The sequence below is a fragment of the Zootoca vivipara genome, chromosome 13 (assembly GCF_965207765.1).
Source record: "Zootoca vivipara chromosome 13, rZooViv2.hap1.1, whole genome shotgun sequence".
NCBI lineage: Eukaryota > Metazoa > Chordata > Lepidosauria > Squamata > Lacertidae > Zootoca > Zootoca vivipara.
The window spans coordinates 13,424,448-13,447,323 of NC_142596.1; the positions used below are offsets into that span (position 1 = coordinate 13,424,448).

General features: G+C 41.9%; 1 protein-coding gene across 1 annotated transcript in view; it reads right to left on the reverse strand.

The window, feature by feature from the left end:
- FBN1 (fibrillin 1) overlaps window positions 1-22,876 on the reverse strand; it is a 213,098-nt gene that overhangs the window by 98,105 nt on the left and 92,117 nt on the right. The window contains exons 10-15 of the mRNA XM_035132327.3: window positions 15,952-16,110; window positions 13,974-14,138; window positions 12,189-12,335; window positions 11,411-11,530; window positions 7,713-7,838; window positions 4,785-4,907 (exon numbers count right to left, since the gene is read on the reverse strand). Of these exons, the coding sequence (XP_034988218.3) occupies window positions 4,785-4,907; window positions 7,713-7,838; window positions 11,411-11,530; window positions 12,189-12,335; window positions 13,974-14,138; window positions 15,952-16,110 (840 nt within the window). The remainder of the gene's footprint in view (window positions 1-4,784; window positions 4,908-7,712; window positions 7,839-11,410; window positions 11,531-12,188; window positions 12,336-13,973; window positions 14,139-15,951; window positions 16,111-22,876) is intronic.

Here is a 22,876-nt window from a genome sequence, read left to right on the forward strand (position 1 = left end):
CTATGCCTCCTCTTCCCCTTAAGGGTACTGAGACTCTTCCCCCCTTCTTTCTTACTCAGTAAATCTTCTATATGCTGATTCACTCATAACGAGTTATTTCATGCGCCATTTTCTCCATCAGCGTTGGGCAGAATTCCCTTTAATCTCACACAATGAAAGCAGTTTCCCAGACCTCCTTATTGCTTCTGCCTCTAGTTGTTGTTGTTTTTTCAATTTTCCTTTTATTTCTTTGGAGTCTGGAATTATCTTGTATCTCGGGATGCTTTACCGCTTCTCCTTCAGAGCTTGTGGCATTACTTTGCAGGTCTAGAAGGGATCCCAGCGTTCGCGTCTTCAATCCTGTTCCTTCCCAAACCCTGACGGGTTTGCACACATGCAGGAGAGTCGCCCTGAACGCAGCCAGATCCCCCAGCCCCGAGAATTTATCTCCTTTGGTTACGAGGTTCGCAGAGCCCTAGTGTAACCTCTTTTTTGCCTCACAAAGTTCAGGACCTCTCCAGAGAGTTGATCCTTCGGTCCTTCAAATGGCGGTGGTAAAACAGGAAGTCCCAAAGGTCCTAAATTTAATCCCTGGCACTTCCAGGCAGGGCTGGGGTAGGCTCCTGTCAGAAACCCTGGATAGCTGCTGCCAGTCAATATAGACAATACTAGCTAGATAGACCAATAAAAAGGCACTTTCCTCCATTCCTATGGCAAATATGTAGGATATTCTAAAAAAATTCCTTCAGTAGCACCTTAAAGACCAACTAAGTTTATATTTTGGTATGAGCTTTCGTGTGCATGCACACTTCTTCAGATACATGTGCATGCACACGAAAGCTCATACCAAAATATAAACTTAGTTGGTCTTTAAGGTGCTACTGAAGGAATTTTTTTATTTTGCTTCGACTCAGACCAACACGGCTACCTACCTGTATGTAGGATATTCTGTTTGGGGCAGGCGGTTAGGCTAGCGTTTCTCAACCGCTGTTCCGCGGCACACTAGTGTGCCGCGAGACGCTGGCTGGTGTGCCGCGACGTGCGGCGACGAGAAGGACGATTTGCATTGTCACGTGCCTGGCGGCCGCCAATACACAACACTAACCCGCCGGAAAGGAAGCCGGCCGGGTCACGACGCGGGGCGAGCGCAGCTCTCAACAGCCACCACCACGGGAGGGTGGTTTTAGACAAACTTAAAGAAGCTGACTGGATGAGCTCAACCTGAAACTTGCTGAGCAAAGGATTGTGCTGGCAGAGAAATCAGCGGCTTGTGAAGCCTTATTACAGGAGATTGCAACCAACACAGCAATTGGCAAGTGTTTCTTACAGTCATAAGTATATAGTCAATATAGGGCGGCACAGAGTTAAAAATTTTAACTTTTTTAATGGTGGTGTGCCTCGTGATTTTTTTCATGGAACAAGTGTGCCTTGGCCCAAAAAAGGTTGAGAAACACTGGGTTAGGCCAACCAACACTGTGCCTTTCAGGTGTTGTGGAATACAATTCCCATCAGCCTCAGCCAGCATGACCAACATCCATGGATGAATGAAATTGTAGCCTGAAACATCTGCAGGGTATAACATTGGCTGCGCCTGTGTTTGATGTCTTCCAACTTCATATAATTTTGCCTTTGTTCTGCAACACTGTACTGCACAGCATGTCCCCCAGCATTTACCAAATTGGAAAACAATTTGGTACCAATCACTCTTTGAATTCGTAGGCCAAATTACTCAAGCTTTTGTTAAAAAAAACCAAAACCTGTGTCCCAGCAGAAAGCAAACAGCATTTTTTCCCTGCTATGGTGATCATCTACTTTCTAAAAACAAAACAAAACCCTGAGGATTAAAGAAGGGGATATTTTTGAAATATTGTGTGGGAGGATGTGTAACATTTCACAATGTGATCACATCGTAACAGCTCGCCTTAATATACACAAAAATTGGCATGTGTGACATTTTCTTCTTTTTACCCCTCAGCCTTAAAAGGGCAAGTACAGAGCAATACACCTCTGTGTTTTACTTAGTTTGTGTTGTTTGGCACCAAGTACGGTGTTGCTGATCCAAGAGTTGGGTGTTCTGATTGTATTTTAATATATGTATGCCTAGGACACATTAGCATCCAACCTCCTGCCTTGGGCCAGAAAGGTGAACAAATTAAGCCTTTCCGCAGTTTCCAAATTGGCCATTATCTTAATGTTTTATTTTCCTCTATTCAAACAAAATATGGATTTTAAAAGGTGAGCCCTAGGGCCAAACGGCAAAGGCCTCTTTATTTGATCAAGCTTTCAGTTTTGGTTAAAATTGTGTCCCTGTTTTTCATGCTGCCTTGTTTCATCCTTCTCTTGGTTTTATTATAGTACATGCAACCCCTAATTTGGGTGGGGGTTGCGTTCCTGGCCCCTGCATACGTCAGCAAAGCACGCATAAGCCCATCCTGCCCCATTCTGGGTCCAAAAGGACCCGCACGTCAGCAGTCACGCATCAATTGAACACACACACAAAACGGTCACTGCCTATATATTGATTACAGAAATTTGAACTGTTTCTATTGTGCTTTCTTTGTTTTGTGAACTTTTTCTGTATGCCACTTTGAGTTTAATTTATACAGAAAAAGTGGGATATACCGTAAATGCCTGTATTAAAAATGCATGGACAAAATGTGGTCCCAAGAAGGAAGAAACCTTAGCTGTTGCTTATCTTCAAGCACTGCAGAATCCCACTACTCACAAATCTGGGGGCGGATTTTAAAATAATAATGAGAAGGATAGTAGCATGAATTTCTCAAATCTTGGTTCTTCAAATCTCTGGAGACAGAATGGCCTAACTCAGGCAGCCCTCCAGATGTTTTGGCCTACAACTCCCATGATCCCTAGCTAACAGGACCAGTGGTCGGGGAAGATGGGAATTGTAGTCCAAAACATCTGGAGGGCCGAAGTTTGGGGGTGCCTGGCCTAACTGATCTGGACTTGAACACATTTACATGCTTAACACTTTGACTAGAAGGCTTTCTACAAGCGTTGAAAGGTATAAGAGGGGGGAAGCACTATAAAATCAGTTCCAGTTTTCAAAAGGAATTATTAGCTGAAGAGCTTCCCATTTTGGGAAAAAAATCAAAATACTTCTCATTTGGTGCACTGCTGCTAGGCACACCTAGTATAAAAACTGCTAAATAATTAAATTACTCATTCAAAAACATCTCTCAGTGGTTATGATTTAAAACAATGATATGCACCATTCAAACATTCGCTATAAATCTTTTAATTTATGGAGCCTGCGAGTGCACCAGTTGGAGAACAGCCTTTACCAAACTCGATTGCAGGACGCAAGGGAGAAACATGCTAAGAGGAAGGCACGCTTGGCAAATCCACACCGTGATCAACTCCCGCCTAGAAACCAATGTCTCCACTGTGGAAGGACGTGTGGATCCAGAATTGGCCTCCACAGTCACTTATGGACACAGTGTTAAAACTGTGTTTATGGTAGACAACGCGGCTACGAGTGATCGCCAAAGAAGAAGAAGAAGAAAAATCTTTTAAGTATCAATATTAAGTCTATCCCAGATACAGATCCTCACTGCCAGATGCAATAGGCAATATGGTTTAAAATGAGTTACAGTGCAATCCTATGCATGTTTATTCAGATGTTTTTCACTGTGTTCAATGAGCTTTGCAACACATTTTTCTTTCGGAGTAGGTATCAATGGGATTTACTCCCAGAGAAGTGGGTATAAGAATCTAGCCACTCAGGCAAGGGTGCAGAAGACTTCAGGTGAGTAATGCAATTCCGTGCATGTTTATTCAGAAGCAAGTCCCGCTGCTTTTAGTGCTGTTCTCAGGTAGGCGTGCCAAATACTGCAACCTTAATTTTTCTTTTTCAAAGCGGGCTAACAAAGCCATTACATCCTGTTGGTTCCTTGAAACTCTTTGCGGAATGAAGTGTCAAGTGTGATGCAGGCTAGCTTAGCTGGGGGATTTCAAACCTCTCATATTGTCAACAAAGCTTTCTACTGATGCCTCAATCCCTGAAGCTAAAACATTTGTTAATTTACGAAAAGAAAAATCTGTTTTAAAATTGGCTCGATTTTTTATTTTATTTTTTACTACTTGCTCCTGTTTCTGGTTTGTGCTTACAAAGCCTGCTGAAAATGGGACAATTTATTTGCTGGTTCTCTAGTCCACTGTGGGGGAATACATAGCTGCTTTAGCAAAATAAGAGCAAGCTACTATGATGTGATCCCTTGCTTGGAGCTGGAAATGAGGCTCTTAAGCAAAGAAATATACCACTTTAAAAGTTGTGGTTTACGTCACAGGATCCTGGGAACTGGCGTTTGTTAAGGGTGCTGACAGAGCTATAATTTCCATAGTGGTTTAACAGTCAAACTCTCTTCCTAGGGCAATTTGGGGATCGTAGCTCTGAGAGAATTTGCAGCATTCATTACTACAACCTTATTTAGGCACATGAGATAAAGCAGGGGAAGCAAAAGAAGAAACAAGATTAATAGCCCTTTTCTTCATCAGCTGGTAGACACTGTAATGCGCCCTCAGGAACACAGGAAAAGCCCTGGGAAAATAAGGCTCCTACTGGCCAGGCTATTCTTCAAATCAACATGGGAATCCATCTATGTGGACTAAATAGCAGGCACTGGTCTAATGTCAAGTCATATGGATGGATAGAAACCAGCCTTACTGAAGGGGACTGGTTGGGACACCAGAAATGCTCATGCTATAACCAACACCAACACATCATAGCATCATATGTCTCATCACAAATATATAGCACATGGTACCATTTGCAGTTGGGTTCTTACCTCTGCAGTAACGTCCATCTGAAGCTAGCTGAAAGCCAGGTTTGCAAATGCACTTGAAACTTCCATCTTCATTGATGCACATACCATTAAGACACATATTCCGTATGCTACATTCATCCATATCTACAAAATCATGGACAAAAGCAGAGATTCATCATTACCAGAGTGGGTGCAGCTGGGCAGGTCCACAGCATCCTCTCTATCTCTTTATTCTTGCTGGAACAAGCAATGCTGTAAGCCATGCAACATGGCTCACTGCAAGTGAACTTAATCTCTCTAAAATGATATTTTAAAGCCTGTATCTTAGCTAACCCAAAGATTGTATGTTCCTTTTTGTAAGGAAACCAAGTTTCTTTTAAAGTCATTTGGAACCCTTTTTTCATCTTTGCTTAACTGCCAGCAGATGGAGATTTGTTTGCTGTAACTTCTGGAAACTGTGATTAAAATATTCACTTATTTGCAAAGCCAAGTATCTGTGATTTATTCTAGCCTAAGTATTTTCATGGGGACCATTTGTTTAAAGGTGGATGAGGGCAGATGTAAATCTAACTAAGTTTTTAATGTGTTTGCAGCAATCACCATTGTCCTTAACTCTGCTACAGGAGGTTTTCAAAACCTCTCTCTTCAATAGTCAGTGCCTGGATTTAACAAGTGCTTCCATTCTTCTGGTAATAACATAGCAGGAAGGGGCTTAATGGACATGGTTTCTATTACCACCCAACTTGCCAAACCTCCCCTTGCCTTGCAAAGAGACTTTTATACACATAATATCCTGACATGAAGTGCTGTATAGCACATTGGCTATCAAAGATGAGGTCAACCAGGAGTGCTATTGCACAACAAAACAAAAAACAAAAAAGAAGTTACAAGAATACAAGATATATGGCCTGATCCTCTGCACACTTACTTAGAAGAAACTCACAATGGATTCAACATGGCTTACTCAATGTAAGTTTGCATAGGATTGTAGCCCCTGTTGACAGTATTTCCCATCTTTCTATTTGGTCCTTCAATTTTAAACAACAAATAGATGAAATACAAAATCATGTTTGGCCAAAAAAAATCCAAGTTCAGAGTGCAGATCAAATTCACAGCCAAAAAGACTTAACTCTTAATATCTTCATTTATGTACTGTGTGGCTTTAGACAGGTATATTATTGAATTTGGGCATAGAAACTGGGCCATTATGGTGTAACAGAGACAATTACTTCAGAAGCTGACGCAATTCAATATGCTCACAGACATTTTGGCAGCGTTCTTAGTGGAATGAAAAATGTTTTAGCAGATTGTTCTCTGCATTTCACTGGTTCTCATTACCGTTAACACATGGGATTTGGTGGGGTGGGGCAGATGTTAGACTGAAAGGCTATGATGGGTTTCCAGATATATATTTCAGTGATATGGATATGCAGATATGATACCCAAAAGCAGCCTGAACTTTTGATCGTTCCCCCACAAAAGTAGGATGAAATACAGATTTCTAAAAGGTCTGTCTCTACCAGGGATTAACAAAAATTACTACTAGCAGTTACCTCTAGATCATAATGACATTAGAACTATATTTGAGACCAAGATACTTCTCTTAATACTGCAGCTGTCTTGGATTGAAATTACTCCTCTAGACATGGCATGTTTACTTTTCACTTACATTCTAAATCAGACAAAAATAATTTACGATTTTTTAAAATGTGTATCTATCCCAAGTAGGAATGTTGGCATTAAATCTTCAAGCTGAATCACTAAGATAATATTCTGCCAAAAATGTTTCTACAACCAGTGCCTGAAATTCTTTTTAATGTATGAGCAGATCATTGGAAGCTCTCCCAAGGACCTTGGGAAATATGATAAAAAGAACATTCTCTTTTCTTCTTTTAAAGGTTAAGGGTCTAGGAGGTAAGAACACATCAAATTATGTTTACATTTCCTAACAGAGAGGCAACTCTTTAAAGCTCAGGAAATGTTGCAATAAGATCCCATCAGGCATGTTAATTACTCAGTTTAGCTACAAGTTCATGATACAGCTAGAACAGACCTCTCAAGAGCAGACTCTCCATGACAGGCTAGAGCAGAGTTTCCAACTTGGGTCTCCAACTGTTGTTGGACTACTGTTCCCCTAGCTAGCAGGACCAGTGGTCAGGGATGATGGGAATTGTAGACTAAAAAACATCTGGAGATCCAAGTTTGGGAGACACTGGGCTAGAGGGATGTGCTATTTGTCTTGCAGAAACCACGTCAGGCATTGCTAATAGGGCTCTGTAACTGGGCAAGCAAGGTTGTTCACAGGAGGTTGTATCCAATGTTAGTTCTACTTGAAGCAATCCCACTAAACTTAATGGCTTACACACTTAGCTGTTGCCTTGGGCTTTCCAGGCACAGGCCTGTGCTTTAAGGCTGTGTCCAAGCACTATTTATTTATTTATTTAGCCAAAGACTTTTCCCCACAAAAACCCGCTATTTTTGAGCAATTCGTGTTTTCAGTGGGTTTGCTCCGATTCAGAGGGAAAGAGTGAGTTTTCATGGGGAAAGCTCCCGAGCAAAACAAAAAAAACAGGAGAACCACCATGCCAACAAGGAATTCCTCTGAGTCTTATAAAAGCTTATAGTTCCAGTGTGTTCCTTGGCCTGAGTCATGAGGAGATCACACTCATAGGAGCCTGGCCAGGCAATGCTTTGCTGGCTATCCCTTTCTGAACTCTTCCTTACCTTCTCACTTGTGAAACAGTTGTGAAACTTTTGGAAAATATTGCTTGGAGTTGGAAAGAGGGTATAGGGCCTCTATACTGGACGATGATTCCAAGCACTATATAGATTTTACTGATAAGCTGCATACTTGCCCAGCGAGAGGACAGCCCGTGTACACATTCACACAAAGGCAGTTATTACACGGATGGAGGGAAGAGTACTCTTAAGAAATTGGATGACCCTAACCTTCACAGTTTCTCCCATCAGCCGACACGTGAAAGCCAGCATTGCAAACACAGTGAAAGCTGCCGTCTGTGTTTATGCACCGACCATTGTTACATATCCGGCCATTCTGCAAGCATTCGTCAATATCTGGAACAGAAGAAAATGAAGATGTAAATCTAACAATGGTGCTTATTTGCATGTGTGTGTGTGTGTGTGTGTGTGTGAGAGAGAGAGAGAGAGAGAGAGAGAGAGAGAGAGAGAGAGAGAGAGAGAGAGAGAGAGAGAACTTAGATAGGTTTAATTGATGGAATTGCCTAGAAGCTACAAAAGCAATCAAGCCAAAATTGAGCACATTTAAAATTTGCTGCCTTTTATGGGTGAGATTCGAACACATGCTTTGAATCTTTACCACTTGAATCAATGGTTCTTTTAAGTGTCAACATGCACACTGTGGTGGTGGAAATCAGGTCTGCCCATCTAGTTAAGGACAGTACATTTGTTCTGTTCTCACTACAACTAAGGCGGCATGAAGTCAAAAGTCTCCCAACTGCAGTGAGTCCCCCGACTCCATTAAGAGACAGCATTTCAGGCCATCCCACCAGGCTATGGACAGGAAGCACTCTCTACTTGTGTTGCAATAATCTGATTATCACGTTCGTACTGCACCCTTCCTCCAAGTTGTTTAGGGCAGCATTGACGGGACTATTCCCTATAATCGCAAAATCGCAATCCCAGGGTCTATAATCACTAGCTCCAGATCACTGAGCAGAAAGAACAAGATGAAACTGCCAAGTCCAGTTTCTATCCAGCAACACTCATATTGCTTGTGGTGGGAAAGTTTCATTAAATCATACGTTTAAAGTGAATAATGCCAGGTAGGTTGGGGGGGGACCCCACTATTTAATAGTTGGTGACAGATGTAATAATTTTAAAGCAGTGGGGCATTCACTGACCCAAACATCTCTGCAACTCTGAAACCAACAGTTTTGCATGTTTGTTGCATAAAACAGCTGTGGGTGGCACAGAGTTATTTTGCGCTTTAAATAATAAAGAAAGAGGAATATATGGCTAAATTGATTAATATACTCACAGTGCTTATATTTTTAAAGTTTCAGGTACATAGGTAGCTGTGTTGGTCTGCCGTAGTCGAAACAAAGTAAAAAAAAATCCTTCCAGTAGCACCTTAGAGACCAACTAAGTTTGTTATTGGTATGAGCTTTCGTGTGCATGAAGTGTGCATGCACACGAAAGCTCATACCAATAACAAACTTAGTTGGTCTCTAAGGTGCTACAGGAAAGAATTTTTTATTATATTTTTTAAGTCTGCTAAAGCCTATGGGGCAGGGGATAAGAAAGACATCTCCATGAATTTGCCTAATCCTCATTTAAGACCATCCAAATTAGTGATCATCACTGCCTCCTGCGGAAGTGAGTTCCATAGTTTATGCACTGTGTGAATAAGTACTTTCTTTTATCTGTCCTGAAACTTCCAACATCCATCTTCATTAGATGGGCACAAATTCTAGTGTTAGGAGAAAGGGAGAAAGACTTATCTCTATCCATTTTCTCCATGCCATGCATAATTTTATAAACTTCTGTCATGTCACCTCTTGCTTGCTTTTTCGCTAAACTAAAAAGTTTGTCCTTTCGCCATAGATTTGTGTAACAGCATTATGATACTGGAAGTTTTATTTTCCTTTCCTAATGAACCCTAGCATGGAATCTTCCTTTTTCACAGCGGCCACACACTGAGTCGACTGCTGAGCAATGAGGATTGGAGGAACATACACAGGGACACAAGGCAAACTGTAGTTGATATGACTGGGGGGAGGGAATTGCATAATTTTGCCCTTAAACACACAGAAAACAGATATGCATGGATGGAAACCATTGCCAGGTTTTGGGTCTTCTTCCTTCCTTCCCTCTTCTGGCCCTTACAATTAATCCAAAGTGGCCATTCGTATATCATTGTGCCTTTTCTGAATGCTCCACTGTACAACAATTTGCATGGCTGTTCTTTTCATATAGCAAACAATTTGACTTCAGTGCTAGCGGTTTTCCTATCAGGCTTTTTGGCAAAATGACATGTCAGTGTTGAGCCTCTATCTTTCACTAGCAGCCAATAGTGCTTAGAGTTGTTTTCTCTAGGCTTCGTCTTTTAATTCTTTGTTGCTCTTTCATAACTCTTTAATCCCACAGATATTCCTAGATCCATGCTTTCCCTCTGCATGCCTATAATGTTGTTATTTTTCTAAGCCAATCGTACGGTTCCCCTAATTACATCTCCAAGCTTCAAACATAAAGTCATAGTTTCATTCTGACTTCGCTCATATTTTTACAATATGGCCACCCCATTCTTTTGCCACTTACATGGTATAAAATAAACTAGTACTTTATCTCTCATGTATAGCAGGCAGAGATTTGTGGCAAGGGCCACCTCTCTCCATATGAATTGCCCAGACCCCGCAATCTTCATGAGGCCCTTCTTCGAGTGCCTTCTCGAGAGGTCCAGAGGGTGACAAGCAAAGAACAGGCCTTTTCTGCAGTGGGACCCTGTTTCTGGAATGCTCTGCACAGGGAGGCTTGCCTGGCACCTTTGTTACCCATCTTTAGGTGCTAGGCAAAAACGTTTCTTTATAACCAGGCATTTGGCTGATTAAACCATCTATGGCCTTTTGAATGTTTTTCTGGAAGGGTTGGTTTTTTAAAATGTATTTTGTGTTCTCATTTTGTATTTTGTGAACCACCCTGTGATCTTCAGATGAAGGGTGGTATACAAATTCAATAAATAAAATAAAATAAAAAGGATACCCAGCCCTTGTCTCCTTAAATGTCTCCAGGAAGCTGAAATGACCTAAGCACCACATACTGCTTAGAGATGGATGCCCCAATCCCAAGGATACATAACTAACAAAGGGATTTTTTTTATTCTGTGCTGAAGAAATCTGTTCTAAGGCATCCTTCCATGGCTCATTTTGATCTCAACAGTTAATCCCAAGAGTCTAACCTGCCCTTCCTAGCCAAGAAAGCAAAGTTCTCAAGGATGAACTGGATTTTCCAGTTCCATTTCTTTTTATATTTCAGCCAAATTTCAGGATTGACACTGCTTTGGTTACCCTGGTGAACAATCTCTGCTGGGAGAGATATGAGGGCAGTGTAATCCCACTGACTCTCATGCTCTCAATACATTATTGATAATGAACTGGTGGCAGGAACAAGGAGTGGGGGTGTACTGTTTTGTAGAAGTTCTGCTCCAGTTTTGCAGATAGATTCCAGAAAGGTTCTATCTCCCATGCTATTTAACAGTCAAAAGGGCAACCACAATGATCAAGGGGATGTAGCAACTCAACCCAAGTAGATGGAGCAACTACTTGGGTTTGTCAGGTTAGAGAAAAGGAGATTAAGATGAGACGTGATACAGCTGTATATAATTATTAATGGCATGGAGAAGGTGGATAGAGAAAAGCTTGATTATGGAGGGTGAGGGACCCGACTTAAATGAAGTGCCCTTGAAATAGAAGGTTTGCAGCTTGGAAGTGCTCCTGAATCTGGCCTTGCCTCCTAGTTTCTGAGATGGCAGTCCTCTTTGTTTGATTATGTTGCTTTGGACATTGTATAGTTGAAAAGTAATATCTGAATGGAAATTTAGAAAAAGCAGCAAACAACTACAAAAGGATAGCGAACACTTTCCCGCCTTGATATGTCTATGGTAGCTCTACCTCGGCATTCTGTCCTCATCAGGGTGCTTTGATATCCAGGACGGCACTGACATATGTAGGATCCTGGTGTGTTTACACAATCTCCACCTATACAAGGATTTCTCTCACACTCGTCAACATCTGAAAGATACAGAGAGTACGTTTAATAGGCTTTCGTCAGGCAAGTATTAGGCCTGGAATTCTCTTTCGAAAGTTTGTTTTATGTATGCTAAACAACTTTTTAGAAAATGAAATAATAAATTGTGATATGCAATATTCGATCTTTAAGAACTCTTTTTTTCCATCGGCAATATAAATCTATGTTGTGCAGCATTCCCACTGGAAAATTCCATATGCCACATTTGGAAAGTATACTAGTTCCCCCCCCCAAGTGAATTAAGGTTTCTCCAGATAAACTTTCAAAGCACAGTTTTCTTTTACACAATCTTCCCAAATGTCCCTTCCAGACCTACAGTATATCTAACCCCCACAGAAAAGGATATGGATTCACACATTTATGAGCAGGCATTTTCCAGTTTCACTTCCTAGCTTCATACATACTAAAAGAGATTGTAGAGGGGTTTGTGCACTACTGACTTTGAAAGGGTGAGCACACAACCTCCTAAAACTATTTAAATGAAATGGGGAAATATGGACACGTTCATGATATGGCATACATAACTAGTCAATGATTTCTGTTTTTAACAACGACCAACATTTTACTGAATGCAAAGGGAAAGCGTATTTTAGCAAAGTGCTATTTTTGACACTATAGAAAGGACAAAAAAATATCACATACCAATACACTCTCCTCTAATGTCCAGTTCAAATCCTTTCTTACATTCACAGCGATAACTTCCAGGAGTTGGGACACAGCGTCCATTAAGGCATAGATTTTGATATGACTGGCATACGTTAATACCAGTGACATTAAGTGATATAGTATCTAGAAAGTTAAAAAAAACAACTTAAAATCCTACACAATTTACGTGCCAAGTATATTAATTTTAACTGACATGCACCAGCAGTTACAATTATGTACCGGTATATCTTTCACTAATGCAATGCATTGCCCTTTACAAATGCAAGGACTCAACAGGATAACACTTTAAAGAAATACAGTTGCTTTTCCTTAGGCAAATGCATACAGCACCCCTTTCACCACAACTTAAACTCTCACTGTCATTCTCACAGTGAAGGATTTATTTGCAATCCGTTGCATATATCTGCATTAGAGGATGGCAGGGTAAATTACATTTCTTCCAGATGAAACACATTGAGCCTGCATTGAATCCCATAAACACATGGCCTTTGAGCCACGGTCATTCCACCAAAGTTTTTTGCCCTGGTCCCAGTCATCAAAGTCTCCTTGGTTTCTCAACAAACCCCAAAAGAGGCAGAGGAAGATTGTGTGGAGGTGGGATATATTATTATTATTATTATTATTATTATTATTATTATTATTATTATTATTATTTGTTATTTATACCCCGCCCTTCTAGCTGGGCCTCCCCAGCCACTCTGGGCGGCTTCCAACAGATTAAAATACAGTAATCTATTCAACATTAAAAGCTTCCCTAAACAGGGCTGTCTTCAGATGCCTTCTAAAAGTCTGGTAGTTGTTTTTCTCTTTGACATCTGATGGGAGGGCATTCCACAGGGCGGGTGCCACTACCGAGAAGGTCCTTTGCCGGGTTCCCTGTACCTTGGCTTCTCGCAACGAGGGAACCGCCAGAAGGCCCTCGGCACTGGACCTCAGTGTCCGAGCAGAACGATGGGGGTGGAGACGCTCCTTCAGGAATACTGGGCCGAGGCCGTTTAGGGCTTTAAAGGTCAGCACCAACACTTTGAACTGTGCTCGGAAACGTACTGGGAGCCAATGTAGGTCTTTCAAGACCAGTGTTATGTGGTCTCGGTGGCCGCTCCCAGTCACCAGTCTAGCTGCCGCATTCTGGATTAGTTGTAGTTTCCAGGTCACCTTCAAAGGTAGCCCCACATAGAGCGCATTGCAGTAATCCAAGCGAGAGATAACTAGAGCATGCACCACTCTGGCGAGGCAGTCCACAGGCAGGTAGGGTCTCAGCCTGCGTACCAGATGGAGCTGATAGACAGCTGCCCTGGACACAGAATTGACCTGTGCCTCCATGGACAGCTCCAAGTCCAAAATGACTCCCAGGCTGCGCACCTGGTCCTTCAGGGGCATAGTTACCCACTTCAGGACCAGGGAGTTCTCCACACCTGTCCGCCTCCTGTCCCCCACAAACAGTACTTCTGTCTTGTCAGGATTCAATCTCAATCTGTTAGACACCATCCATCCGCCTCCAGACACTCTTAAAAATATTTCAAATTCCTAAGCACAGTATCAGACACTGGGTGAAAACATTAAAGTTCTAGGGACCAGCCCTGTGCAGGTACAAAGCGAAAGCAATTATTCAAAATCTTAGGTGCCACTATCCAATGGTTAACACCTTGGATAATTAGGCACCTGGGAGTTTTCCTGATGCAAAGGACAAGGGAATACATCACTGCAGACAGACAAATGCAAAAAAAATAAAAAAAATAAAGGTTTCCGTTTCATTTTTACCTGGTCCTGGTCTACGAGATGGCACAACGCTATCTGGTGGTGGGTAAACTGGATGAGGAGGATACACAGGTGGATAGACAGGAGGAAAAACAGGCCCAGGCCCACCAGGGACATCTGGTCTTCCAGGCAACAGGCTGGCATACACACATAACTTGCGGAACTCCTCTAAAAGAAAACACCGTGTTATCAAATGAAAAGTGACTTTACAGCCAGTTTGGGATGTACAATGGTGATGAAATACAGTTGTCAAGCAGTCCTTAATGAATTAAGTAGGCTAAGTAAAACCATCTGTTAAGTTTGTGCAGGGCCCTGGGCATGAGTCATGTGTCTTCTTGCTAGAGCAGAATTTCACTCAACTGGCCGTCCAAAGTGAACCTATCTAATTCAAATTTCCAGGACTAATACACACAGTGGTATGCAATTATCTTTCGGATTGTGCACCTCTGAATTTTGTAATACACTTTCAGTTCAAAAATGCATTTTAAGAAGCATATTTCATGAGGGAAAGTGTACATAATTTGCATTCCGTTCAGGAGAAGTATACAAAAGCATACAAAATGCCCATCTTAGGTGAAAATGCATTTTTAAAAAGTCTAGGGGAAATGTGAACAATTTATATACAATTTCTTTCGAAAATTGCAGAAAACAGGTATGTCGATAAAGGGTCTGGAAACCAAGCTTTATGAGGAACAGGTGAGGGAGTTAGGAATGTTTAGCCTGGAAAAGAGGAGACTGCGGGGAGATATTATGGACATCTTCACGTATCTAAAGGGCTGTCACATGGAAGGGAGAGAAAACTTGTTCTCTCTGGCTCTAGAAGGTAGGACCTGAATCAATGGCTTCAAGTTACAAGAAAGGAGATTCCAGCTAAACCTCAGAAAGAACTTTCTGACAGTAAGAGCTGTTTGACAGTGGAATTGACTCCCTTGGGAGGTGGTGGGCTCTCTTTCACTTGAGGTTTTTAAGCAGAGGTTGAGTGGCAATCTTTTATGGATGATTTAGTTGAGAGTCCTGCATTACAGGGGGTTGAACTAGATGACCCTCAGGTTCCCTTCCAACTATGTTTCTGTAATCCTATGTCTGAACACAATGAATTTCAATAAAACCGTAATAACATCATGACAGCAGGAGCTGTTCAAAAATGAAACAGACCAGATGGATTTTCCTTCGGTAGAGGTTTTTAAACAGCAATGGGCTGGCCACCTATCAAAGATGCTATGGATTTCTTGCATTGACAGGGAGATGGACTGAATCTAACTGAGGAGCAGCCACTGAAAACACATATTTGAATGTCCTTATAGTCTTGGTGTGGCTTGCATTATGGTAAATTTATTGACCTTTTTATCATGAATTGCAGGCCACTTGAGAACACACTGGGATAGGAATATGGGATTAAAAAACCCAGTAAGTAAGTAAGTAAATGAAACAAAGGAAGAAACTTCTTTACTTCAAAACAACATGGTGAGGGGAGCAAGGAATTCCATCAGGGCTTTTGCTTTTTTCACCCTTCCCCCCATGCTGTTTCCCCAATCAAAATCAGCTCACAAAGCTGCAATAGGCAGTGATGTGAGGAGGTAGAATGTATTTCAACCCCCCCCCCATTTGTTTGGGGGTACTTCTTGAGCTCCTTAAATTCATTGATTTGCCATTCTCACTTAAATACTTCTCTGTCAGGCAGACCACTCGGATGGCTGAGCTTTGATTTCATGTAGCACTGCTACCAGTAACAATAACCAAGCTATACTGGCTACTTTGCAATTTAAAGTAGGCAACTCAACCATTCTCTCATGAGAGCTTTCAACCATAAAAAAGAGCCTCCCCAAAAATATTTCCTCAACCACTTGAGAAGGCCTGAGCAATCTTCAGTCATTAAAATGCCATTCATTCAAAGTTATCATTATTCCCATAAGGTTTCCACAAAGTCTTCCGTGCAAAAATTCAGAAGAGCTATACGCTTGGCATATGATGGGTTCCATACCAGTTGCTCGAATGGGACACATTTCCGGGGCACTGGTTGCGCCAGGAGACCAGCATCGTCCAGTGTCGCAACAGCACTGCGTTCTGGTCAACACCTGCTGGAGCTGGTTACCACAGCGGCCGTTGATGAGAGAAGAAAAGCAGTATCCTGGACGTACATCTGTTATAGGGGAAGCAATGGGCACAGTTTTCAGCTTTTTAGAACACTCCATCAGTTTATAAAGAATACATCTCTTTCAACACCGAATACAAGCAGCTCTAGCTATCCTAACCCTTGCTGTATGAAAACTCACTGATCCAAACATGAGGAATTAGTGCCTAAACCTCACTATACACACCGCAGAGTCAAATAACCATGCACCTGTGTGTAGTACTCTAAAAAAAAATAAACAGCCTTAAACAATCCCACTCCCATCAACAAACTCCCATCATCCCTAGCTAGCAGGACCAGTGGCGAGGGATAATGGGAATTGTAGTCCAAAAACAGATGGAAACCCAAGTTTGGGGAACCCTGCTTAAGAGTAAGGACCAGTAAATGAGCTGGCAACCCCCATCAATGTCTCCCCAGCAACAATAGAATAAGAAAGATATGAAAGAGAGAGGAGGATATGGTTTTTTAAATATTGCAATGCAGCCGCCGCAACCACCATAGAATGCTTAAAAGCTGCCCTTCTGTGAGATTCAAGATGCTAACTGTCTTGCAGGTTCTTAAGAACCTCACAGGAATAACAGTGAATGCCATCCAGTACTCTGGTTTTTATTTTTTTAAGGTTGGAGGGAAGATGGTGGGGGTCAACTCTGGCAGACAGCCATGAACGAGAATAGAATTAATGCCAGGAAGTCCAGAGTGGTTCCTGGAAATGAAGCTAGACATTTTCTTTCCTTTTCTAGAAGGAAAATCCGTAGCTTATCATGCACATTGCTCTAAAGAAGCAATACAACTATGCACGCCTTAGGCCATGCCACCCTCCCTCGCACTAAGCTGTGGCAGAGGCACCAGATGCAAGGGGATCACTCTTATTCAAGTGCAACAGGATAGCAACCTTTGGGTACTGGGCAGGTGAACCTTTCTCCACAGGGCCAGCTGTGCCATGCAGGAAAGTGAAGCAACCTTCCTCAGGCAAACACCCCCGGAGGAAGGATAGGGATTAAGTGTGTTGACTGAGCGATATAGCAAAACTTTTAAAGTTTTTGTCCTTGGAGATGGGGGAGAAGGAAGATGACACTCGGTTTTTGCTTCAAGCAGCTATCCACCAGATTTTAAAATTCTCCAATTGTTGCACCACAGCAGAGCCAGCCTCACCGTTAGCGGCAGATTGGGGGGAGCATTGGAAAGCTGTTCAAGCATAGAGCTATGAATGCCACATGGTCTGCTCTGCACTTCCTAAGCTAGGGTGCTGCTCTTAAGAGAACAGAAAGCATTGTCCCATCACCAGCATTGTAATAAAATTTCTAATTAGATATTTGAGATCTACAGTTAGTAAGTGGTCTATAAATGGGAGAAATAATAATGGTTACTGCCAGTGTGATTAGCTTCTGTACATGGAATCTTGACCTCTGCCTCAGGCAGCAAAATGTATTGGGCCAACTTTCATTCTCAGCAATATTAAACAAAATATGCATTTAAATGCCTTTAAAATATACATATTAAAATGCCCATTTGAATACATGTTAAACTAAATATTTAAATACATATTATCAGTAGCAACCAACAGGGCAGCACAGGTGGGACTGCATTGTTCTCCTGGCTTTCCAATGCTGCACATTACTTCCAGTTGCCAAGAGGGAATGGGAGAGAAGCAAGGCAGTGGGGAACTTGGCATGGTGCAATGCCAGAACTGGTGCCAGATTAGCTCTGCCACTGTGCCCACACCACACTATGTATATTTTTTAAATCCACCGACTAACATGGAAATGAATTGGAATTACAACTAAAGTGACATGGACCAAGAACAGGCACATTCATCCATCCCTATAATAAATCCTTAAAACACAGCACTGGAAGATGCAATTCATATGTTTTGCCTAAAGTCAAAGGAGGATTTGGAACAACAAGGCTGGGCTCTGTCTACCAGGCATTCAATTGGTTTTCCCATCCATTCTGGCTTTCCCTGCCAAGGTAATGACTGAAATGATACGGGCTTCAGGGCAGGCAAAAACAATGCAAATCAATCATTACTATCAACATTGCTGGCAGAGATGGGTTGGCTCCATATCTAAAATTGGACTGGCATTCACTATCCAGAGAGCATAACATGCCTAAGATTTCTCACTCAAAATTAAAACTGTTGGTCAAAGAACTCCATCTATCTTGGAAGCCAATGGATGAGGGAAAAGGAGAAAATAAGGCCCTTTTTAAACCCACTTTACAATTTACAGTTTTGAGCAATTATTTCACAGTGAATCTTTTCATGACAATAAGTAATAGTATGATTTGTTACTGAGTAGTAAAACAAGCCTGCTTATTTGTAAAGAAAGAGAAAGGTCACTCTTTAAGTCTTGGGCAGAAAGAGTTGCAGATGCAATTGCTCTGTTGGCAGGCTACAAACCACTCAAATAAGCACAAACCAATGTTGTTGTAATGAGAGAGCCACATCTCTCATACAATATAATTTATCATATTTATATTGTGTTCTTATGCAGTGCTGCTGATAGAACCTCACCAAAGGGAAGTCTCTCTCAGGCACATATGGTAACAGAAATACACAACACTGCCTTTCCAAATGAAGCTTTTGGATTGGCCAGGCCTGTATAAATATTAGGGAGCTGGCCTTCTGCCTTTGCTACATGTATGAAATCTGCTTTTCAGATTTATTCAAAGGGCATCTGCCATCTAGGAGGGTTGGGGGGGTGTTTATAATGGTTGGTTTTCATATATTTAAAATGCTTAATTTTAAAAGGAGGAGGAGGAGAACTTAAATGTCCCATGTTTCTTCCATTATGGAACTTATGGTGATAGGCAAAAAGTTCCTAGGTGGTCTACCATCAAGGCACTAATAAGACCCACCAGTGCTATTTTCTAGAAAAAGAGGTGCCAGAACTCACTATGAATGCCTCCCTTGTTCTCTTATACAGTCATACCTCGGTTTAAGTATGCTTTGGTTTGAGTACTTTCAGTTTAAGTCCTCTCCGGACCTGTCTGGAACGGATTAATCCACTTTCCATTACTTTCAATGGGAAAGTTCGCTTCAGGTAAAGTATGCTTCAGTTTAAGTACTCTGTGGACCGTCTGGAACGTATTAATCCACTTTCCATTACTTTCAATGGCAAAGTTCGCTTCAGGTTAAGTACAGACTTCTGGAACCAATTGTGTACTTAAACCGAGGTACCACTGTAATGGCAAGGCACCCACTTGAGAGGTGCCGGAACTGATGAGTGAGTTTAGGCTGCAAAAACACCCTGAGACCCACACAACTATTCCACCATAATCTTTGTTCACATATTTCAACGGATTTAGTAGTAGTAGCAGTAATAAAAAGTGGGTGAAAAATAAGTACACTATAGGCATTTATGCCTCTACCACAACACCTTGATTTGGTTCAGGAAGATTTTTCAAAGGTTCTTCGGGGAGAATGGCTTTCCCCTCTGCCCACCCCCGCCAAACAAAAAACAAAGAAGGATGCTAGGAGGGCCATTTGGAAGGGACATATCAGTTGAGAATCTTGCCAGTGTGGAACAGGAACAGGAACAGGAAGAGAGCCATTTTTAAATCTAACATGCATCTAAGCCAACATGAACATTGCAGCTGAATTACAGGGATAGAAAGTGCAATAAATAAATATTATCTTGTGAAAACTGATGCTAGCACCATACTGAAACTAATTCCAGACTAGCTATTTTTCCCAGTTCCATGAGTTTTGGCTAGCATCATTTTAATATTGCAAACGTGCAGTTTACAAATCCAAACTATCTGTGGATAATTAATAGTGTTCTGCATGTAGCACGTTTTGTCTTTTGTCTTGAAAATAATGTTGAAATATCATAATAGCTTAGGGCCTGGATTACCACTTTCACTCTGTTCCTTGTTGTTGTTTAGTCGTTTAGTCGTGTCCGACTCTTCGTGACCCCATGGACCATAGCACGCCAGGCACTCCTGTCTCGCACTGCCTCCCGCAGTTTGGTCAAACTCATGTTCGTAGCTTCGAGAACACTGTCCAACCATCTTGTCCTCTGTCGTCCCTTTCTCCTAGTGCCCTCAATCTTTCCCAACATCAGAGTCTTTTCCAAGGATTCTTCTCTTCTCATGAGGTGGCCAAAGTATTGGAGCCTCAGCTTCACGATCTGTCCTTCCAGGGAGCACTCAGGGCTAATTTCCTTAAGAATGGATAGGTTTGATCTTCTTGCAGTCCATGGGACTCTCAAGAGTCTCCTCCAGCACCATAATTCAAAAGCATCAATTCTTCGGCGATCAGCCTTCTTTATGGTCCAACTCTCACTTCCATACATCACTACTGGGAAAACCATAGCTTTAACTATACGGACCTTTGTCGGCAAGGTGATGTCTCTGCTTTTTAAGATGCTGTCTAGGTTTGTCATTGCTTTTCTCCCAAGAAGCAGGCGTCTTTTAATTTCGTGACTGCTGTCACCATCTGCAGTGATCAAGGAGCCCAAGAAAGTAAAATCTCTCACTGCCTCCATTTCTTCCCCCTCTATTTGCCAGGAGGTGATGGGACCAGTGGCCATGATCTTGGTTTTTTTGATGTTGAGCTTCAGACCATATTTTGCGCTCTCCTTTTTCACCCTCATTAAAAGGTTCTTTAATTCCTCCTCGCTTTCTGCCATCAAGGTTGTGTCATCTGCATATCTGAGGTTGTTGATATTTCTTCCAGCAATCTTAATTCCGGCTTGGGATTCATCTAGTCCAGCCTTTCGCATGATGAATTCTGCATATAAGTTAAATAAGCAGGGAGACAATATACAACCTTGTCGTACTCCTTTCCCAATTTTGAACCAATCAGTTGTTCCATATCCAGTTCTAACTGTAGCTTCTTGTCCCACATAGAGATTTCTCAGGAGACAGATGAGGTGATCAGGCACTCCCATTTCTTTAAGAACTTGCCATAGTTTGCTGTGGTCGACACAGTCAAAGGCTTTTGCATAGTCAATGAAGCAGAAGTAGACGTTTTTCTGGAACTCTCTAGCTTTCTCCATAATCCAGCGCATGTTTGCTATTTGGTCTCTGGTTCCTCTGCCCCTTCGAAATCCAGCTTGCACTTCTGGGAGTTCTCGGTCCACATACTGCCTAAGCCTGCCTTGTAGAATTTTAAGCATAACCTTGCTAGCGTGTGAAATGAGCGCAATTGTGCGGTAGTTGGAGCATTCTTTGGCACTGCCCTTCTTTGGAATCGGGATGTAGACTGATCTTCTCCAATCCTCTGGCCATTGCTGAGTTTTCCAAACTTGCTGGCATATTGGGTGTAGCACCTTAACAGCATCATCTTTAAAAATTTTAAACAGTTCAGCTGGAATATCATCACTTCCACTGGCCTTGTTATTAGCAATGCTTTCTAAGGCCCATTTGACTTCACTCTCCAAGATGTCTGGCTCAAGGCCAGCAACCACACTACCTGAGGTGTACGAGACCTCCATATCTTTCTGGTATAATTCCTCTGTGTATTCTTGCCACCTCTTCTTGATGTCTTCTGCTTCTGTTAGGTCCTTACCACTTTTGTCCTTGATTATGGTAATCTTTGTACGAAATGTTCCTTTCATATTTCCAATTTTCTTGAACAGATCTCTGGTTTTCCCCATTCTATTGTTTTCCTCTATTTCTTTGCATTGCTCATTTAAGAAGACCCTCTTGTCTCTCCTTGCTGTTTTTTGGAAATCTGCATTCAGTTTCCTGTATCTTTCCCTATCTCCCTTGCATTTTGCTTGCCTCCTCTCCTCCGCTGTTTGTAAGGCCTCGTTGGACAGCCATTTTGCTTTCTTGCATTTCCTTTTCCTTGGGATGGTTTTCATTGCTGCCTCCTGTATAATGTTACGAGCCTCCATCCATAGTTCTTCAGGCACTCTGTCCACCAAATCTAAATCCTTAAACCTGTTCCTCACTTCCACTGTGTATTCATAAGGGATTTGATTCAGATTGTATCTTACTGGCCCAGTGGTTTTTCCTACTTTCTTCAGTTTAAGCTGGAATTTTGCTATAAGAAGCTGATGATCTGAGTTACAGTCAGCTCCAGGTCTTGTTTTTGCTGACTGTATAGAGCTTCTCCATCTTTGGCTGCAGAGAATATAATCAATCTGATTTCGATGCTGTCCATTTGGTGATATCCATGTGTAGAGTCGTCTCTTGTGTTGTTGGAATAGAGTGTTTGTGATGACCAGCTTGTTCTCTTGACAGAACTCTATTAGCCTTTGCCCTGCTTCATTTTGAACTCCAAGGCCAAACTTGCCAGTTGTTCCTTTTATCTCTTGATTCCCTACTTTAGCATTCCAGTCCCCTGTAATGAGAAGAACATCCTTCTTTGGTGTCATTTCTAGAAGGTGTTGTAGGTCTTCATAGAATTGGTCAATTTCATTTTCTTCAGCACCGGTAGTTGGTGCATAAACTTGGATTACTGTGATGTTAAAAGGTCTGCCTTGGATTCGTATCGAGATCATTCTGTCATTTTTGAGATTGCATCCCATTACAGCTTTTGCCACTCTTTTGTTGACTATGAGGGCCACTCCATTTCTGCTACAGGATTCTTGCCCACAGTAGTAGATATGATAGTCATCCGAACTGAATTCGCCCATTCCCTTCCATTTTAGTTCACTGATGCCCAGGATGTCGATATTTATTCTTGTCATCTCATTTTTGACCACATCCAGCTTACCTCCACTCATGGTTCTTACATTCCAGGTTCCTATGCAATATTTTTCTTTACAGCATCGGACTTTCCTTTCGCTTCCAGGCATATCCGCAACTGAGCGTCCTTTCGGCT